Raw genomic sequence first — 6,000 nt, 5'->3', positions numbered from 1 at the left:
ATCTCTGCTCCCCTCCACAGCATGTCTTTTTCCTGATTCTCTCCCCTCAGCCCCAACCAGTCCCAGCAGAAGACTGCCCCTCCCTGAGCCTGGTTCTGCTGGAGGTTTCTTCCTGTTAAAACAGAGTTTTTCCTTCCCACTGTCGCCAAGTGCTTGCTCACAGGGGGTTGTTTTGACCGTTGGGGTTTTTCTGTAATTATTGTATGGCCTTGCCTTACAATATAAAGCGCCTTGGGGCAACTGTTTGTTGTGATTTGGGTTAGGGTCAAATAATATTCATTTGATTTGATTTGATTTAATAGTAGTAGAAAGAACAGAAACCTACAGGACCACCTGGTTAAAGCCAAAATCCCCCCAATGCAACTACCACCCAAGAGAGGACACGGGCAATTTTTTAAACAACGGACCTGGGTACAAAACAGATCCAACAATAATGTTTACAAAACGATGACAGGGGGAAGCCCACATTGCCACAACTGTGTATATCTGATTACATGCACCAAATGTGGCATTCAATATGTGGGAGAAGCTAAAAACAATTTATTGACAAGATTCACTCAACACAGACATAATATTTTAAAACACAAGGCAACAAATACTCCGCTGGTGGATCATTTCCTGAGACATGGATGGCAGGCAGTCCAAGCCACAATACTGCAGTGTAATCTCAGATGGAACACGGCAACCAGAAAAAGGACAGAAAGAGAATGGATCACTAAATTAAACACAATCTGGCCGAGGGGCCTGAATGAGAGATAGACTGTTCCTGGACTGGGGCAGTGATGGCCTGCGCACTGAGCTCTGTCGCTGATTCCCGGTCACAAGGCTCAGACTCCAACCTCCTTCAACCAAACCCTAAATTGCCACCCCTTAAACCCCTAACACCAAACCTAACCCTAACCTTAACCATTTCCCCTAACCCTAACCATAACTTCAACAATAACCCTAACCTTAACCCTGACCCTAACCCTAACCCTTTCCGCTAACCCTAAACTAACCCTAACCACAACCTAACCCTAACCATAACCTTAACCCTGACCCTAACCTCAACCCTAACCCTAACCTTAACCTTAACCCTTTCCGCTAACCCTAAACTAACCCTAACCACAACCTAACCCTAACCATAACCTTAACCCTGACCCTAACCTCAACCCTAACCCTAACCTTAACCTTAACCCCAACCTAAAACTAACCATAACCCCTCCCCAACCCCAAACTAACCCTAATCCCAACTTAACCCTTTCCCCTAATCCTAACCCAACCCCAACTAGAACCTAACCCCAACCCCCCCCCCCCCCCCCCCCAACCCTGTCCCCTAACACTAACTTGTGGGTCTCGGCCTGCTGCTGGGGCCCAGCACCAGAGAGATCCACATGCAATTTCCCCTAACCCTAACCCTAATACTACCCCCGACCCTAACCTTAACCATAACCTAATCCTACTCCTACCCCCAACCCTAACCTTAATGTAACCTAATCCTACTCCTACTCCCAACCCTAGGCTTAACCATAACCTAACCCTACTCCTACCCCCAGCCCCAACCTTAACCATAACCTAATCCTACTCCTACCCCAACCCTAACCTTAACCCTAACCTAACCCTACTCCTACCCCGACCCTAACCTTAACCATAACCTAATCCTGCTCCTACCCCCGACCATAACCTTAACCATAACCTAACCCTAATCCTACCCCCCAACCCTAAACTTAACCATAAGCTAATCCTACTCCTATCCCCGACCCTAACCTTAACATAACCTAATCCTACTCCTACCCCAACCCTAACCTTAACCATAACCTAATCCTACTACTACCCCCGACCCTAACCTTAACATAACCTAATCCTACTCCTACCCCAACCCTAACCTTAACCATAACCTAATCCTACTACTACCCCAACCCTAACCTTAATCATAACCTAACCCTACTCCAAGTCCCAGCCCCAACCTTGACCATAACCTAACCCTACCCCGACCCTAACATTAACCATAACCTAACCCTAATCCTACCCCCTGACCCTAACCTTAAACATAGCCTAACCCTAACCCTACCCCGACCCTAACATTAACCATAACCACTCCGACCCCCCCCACCACCACTTCTCTTTTAATTTCATGTAGCCATCACAGAATGAATTAGAATGAATTTGTGTTGCCGTGACGAAAATGAGGCGCTTTTCATCACAATATCACAAACCAGTAAATTAATGTATATTTCATGCTGCTGAATCACAACTTGCTGTCAGACTGGGTTGCTTGATTCAGCAGCACGAAATATACATTAATCCAGTGATTTTCAACCTTTTTTGAGCCGTGGCACCCTTTTTATATTTACAAAATCCTGCGGCACACCACTGTCATGTGTCACGCACCACTAACTCGACTGTCTCTACACGGTGCATTAGCAAGACGCGGTACAGATATGACGTAACATAGTATACTATAGTCATGGAGCTGTATATAAGAACTAGAGAGTGCAGTCCCATTGCTGCACACTAAACGAAAATGTCCCTTCATGGACAGAGACATGACGTCTCCTAACCGGGCAAAATATTGATGAAGTACCCGGATGTTAATGCATTTTCAATGGAGATTCGCGACTCAACACACAGAAAAATGCTCGCAAAATACGTGTTAAAATGTCATTTTGTCCTGGATATCGAGCCAGTAAAATTAAATTACATTAAATTATGTCAGGAAAGTATTAAACTTACTCTGACACACACACATTCTCAAATAGTGTTGAAAGTTACACGGATCTGTGCTGATAAGCTACGCTGCTCGGCTGAGCTGCTGCCGTGTTCAACGCAGCGCAGCTCCTAAAACCATTACAATACATTTATATATATTATATTTTTACACAGTTATCCTTTATTGACCGAGTTTCATTCATGAAGTCAGCGGTGTGTGTGTGCACATCTCTGTGTGTGGCAGCACAGCACGGGTCATTAATCTCATTATTTTAAGGTGCAAAAAAAAAACCCTCCCCAGTCTTGTCCAACAATTTTTAGTCACTAACGACAAGAATTTTAACTAGACATTGGTCTAGCAGTGGAAAATATCAACTAGACATAAGTGAAATTAATGATCCATGTCATCGGGTGAAACAGGTACGACAGGAGACATACAGCTGTTTATCATCCAAATATCACGGCCAAAGTGACAAGAATAACCAAAACCACTTACTTATGGAAGGAAATATTGTCTCCCTTGTTCCTCCGTTTGTGACTTTGCCAACATGCGCAGCTTTCCAGCATATTCCACCTGTTTCTTGATGAAACTAAGTGAACTTCTATGCACACAAATCACTAACTTGCCCGGAATTAAAATGGCGATCACGCCTCCTTGTCGGCACACGGCTCAGCGCTACTGCGCGCTTTGCTGCCATATACTGGAATAAAAGAGCATTACACCATTTGCCACACTATTACAGCACATACACCCGATAATGGTGATATTTGATAATTGCCCACGGCACCCCTGACGATCGATCACGGCACCCTAGGGTGCCACGGCACCCCGGTTGAGAATCACTGCATTAATCTACTGGTTTGTGATATTGACACTAAAAGTACAAAATGTTAGTACTGGGAGCAGGAATTTAGTCTAATATGTTCTGTGACGGCTGCACGAAATTAAAAGTGGTGCAGGGGGTCTTGGGGGGGGGTCATGGTTAGAGTTAGGGGAAGGAGGGTTGGTAATAGTGAGTAAAAAACCCTGTCACGAAAATTTGAATCACTTTGTGACAGGACAACCAAAAAAAAAAAAAAACATGAGACTTCCTCTTCAAGCCTCGTGGTCACACTCTTGCAAAACTGGATGAGTTTATATATGTGGCTTTTTCACAGACACACATAAAAACAGACGGTGGATGTCAGGCACTGAAACAAAGGGGCGAGAAATTTGACTGACTGGAAAAACAAACAAACCCTGGCGTAGACAGAGCAATGCATTCTGTGTTGATTTTTCCGATATGTGGTCATTGATACCAGCTGGTAACATGACACAGACACCTGCGATATTTAAATGAGGATTCAGTGCGTTAACAGCTGTCAGCCCAAAATTCATGGAGGCAAACGTACTAAATGAACAACATGTGCCGTTTGGAATGTTTGACAAACGCGATCCAAAGTGTTCGTGAACGTTTGAACACACGTAAATATGTTGTCACATGTCTGGACTCATTCAGACAGTCACATATATTGTAGGCCTTGTGTTTACTGTTAATTTCAGGGTCCCAGTGGCCACTAGAGGCCACTGTTGTGTCACATGCTGAATTTCTGAGAATTTCATTCAGTAGAACCTGGCACATGCTGATTATCCAAGTGATTCATTCTATTTGTTCTAATCTTTGTCCCTCTCCAGCACTGTCCTACCGCTGGTTTGTCAACGACTTTCCAAACTTCATCAAACGGAACCACAGCCGCTGGTTTGTTTCCCAGGTAACAGGAAATTTGTACTTAGCCAAAGTAGAGCCAAATGACACGGGGAACTACTTCTGCTTCACCACCATCAACATGGACTTCAGCACTAAGAGCACCTTCAGCAAAGGCAACCAGCTCAACGTTCTACCTGATGGTACACAGCGCCACACAAACCACATCCCAAACCAGTCCACTTAACAGAATAATAATAATAATAATAAACCTCATTCACATACTACATGTACTCAGTCTTGCTCCTACTGACTTTCATTCCCCTTCTCTCCAGAGCATTTCTCCACCTCTCCAGGCTAGATTCAACCTACTCTCTACTCTCACTACAGATCACAATGTCATCTGCAAGCATCATAGTCCACGGGGACTCCTGTCTGATCTCATCTGTCAACCTGTCCATCACCACTGCAAACAAGAAAGGACTCAGAGCTGATCCTTGGTGTAATCCCACCTCCACCTTGAATGAGTCCGTCATTCCTACTGCACATCTCACCGCTGTCACACTATTCTTGTACATGTACTGCACTACCCTAACATACTTCTCTGCCACTCCAGACTTCCTCATACAATACAGCAACTCTTCTCTTGACACCCTGTCATGAGCTTTCGCTAAATCCATAAACTTTAAAAATATATAATGAAAATGAATTGAAATGAAATGAATTGAATCCAGCCTTTTATCTCTCTTGTTTTCTTCATTCATCAGCTCCTCAAAAATATTCCCTCCACCTTCTAAACATACTCTCCCCACTTGTCACCACATTACCATCTGCATCTTTTCTCATCCTAACCTGCTGCACATCCTTTCCAACTCTGTGCCTTAGTCCAGCCAGTTGGTACAAGTCCTTTTCTCCTTCCTTACTATTCCACTTCTTGTACAGCTCATATGCCTTTTCTTTCACTCTCCACCACCTCATCTAACTCATTCCAGAAATCTTTCTCCTTCATCTCACAACCTACCTGTGGGGCATATGCACTGATAATATTCATCATCACCACATTATCATTCCATACCACATTATCATACTGTACCATGTCCACATTATGGAATAATAATAAGCCTTATCCACTTTATTTAACAATAATAAACATCATCCACATTAGGGAATAATAATAAAACCATACCTACCTTATGGAATATTAATCAACTATGTATTTATATATACACTCAACAAAAATATAAACGCAACACTTTTGGTTTTGCTCCCATTTTGTATGAGATGAACTCAAAGATCTAAAACTTTTTCCACATACACAATATCACCATTTCCCTCAAATATTGTTCACAAAACAGTCTAAATCTGTGATAAATCATAAAGAAGGAAATCATATCCTTAAACCTAGTTACAGTGCTTTCTGAAAGACTTCTAGCGTAATGAAACTTATTCCCCACTGCTGGGTAGTCCATCAGAGTAAATGTAAATGTTATTAAGAAATGATCAGACAGAAGGGAGTTTTCAGGGAATACTGTTAAGTCTTCAATTTCCATACCATAAGTCAGAACAAGATCTAAGATATGATTAAAGTGATGGGTGGACTCATTTACATTTTGAGCAAAGCCAATTG

The 6,000-nt window shown here is 43.0% G+C and overlaps 1 protein-coding gene across 1 annotated transcript in view; it reads left to right on the top strand.

Moving 5' to 3' along the window:
* Nucleotides 1–6,000, top strand: part of cntn2 (contactin 2) — a 344,973-nt gene that overhangs the window by 89,457 nt on the left and 249,516 nt on the right. Inside the window, 1 exon segment of the mRNA XM_034167507.1 lies at nt 4,364–4,576. Within this exon segment, the coding sequence (XP_034023398.1) occupies nt 4,364–4,576 (213 nt within the window).

The sequence above is a fragment of the Thalassophryne amazonica genome, chromosome 3 (genome assembly GCF_902500255.1).
Source record: "Thalassophryne amazonica chromosome 3, fThaAma1.1, whole genome shotgun sequence".
In the NCBI taxonomy this organism is placed as follows: domain Eukaryota; kingdom Metazoa; phylum Chordata; class Actinopteri; order Batrachoidiformes; family Batrachoididae; genus Thalassophryne; species Thalassophryne amazonica.
This window is presented reverse-complemented; position numbering and strand designations above follow the sequence as displayed.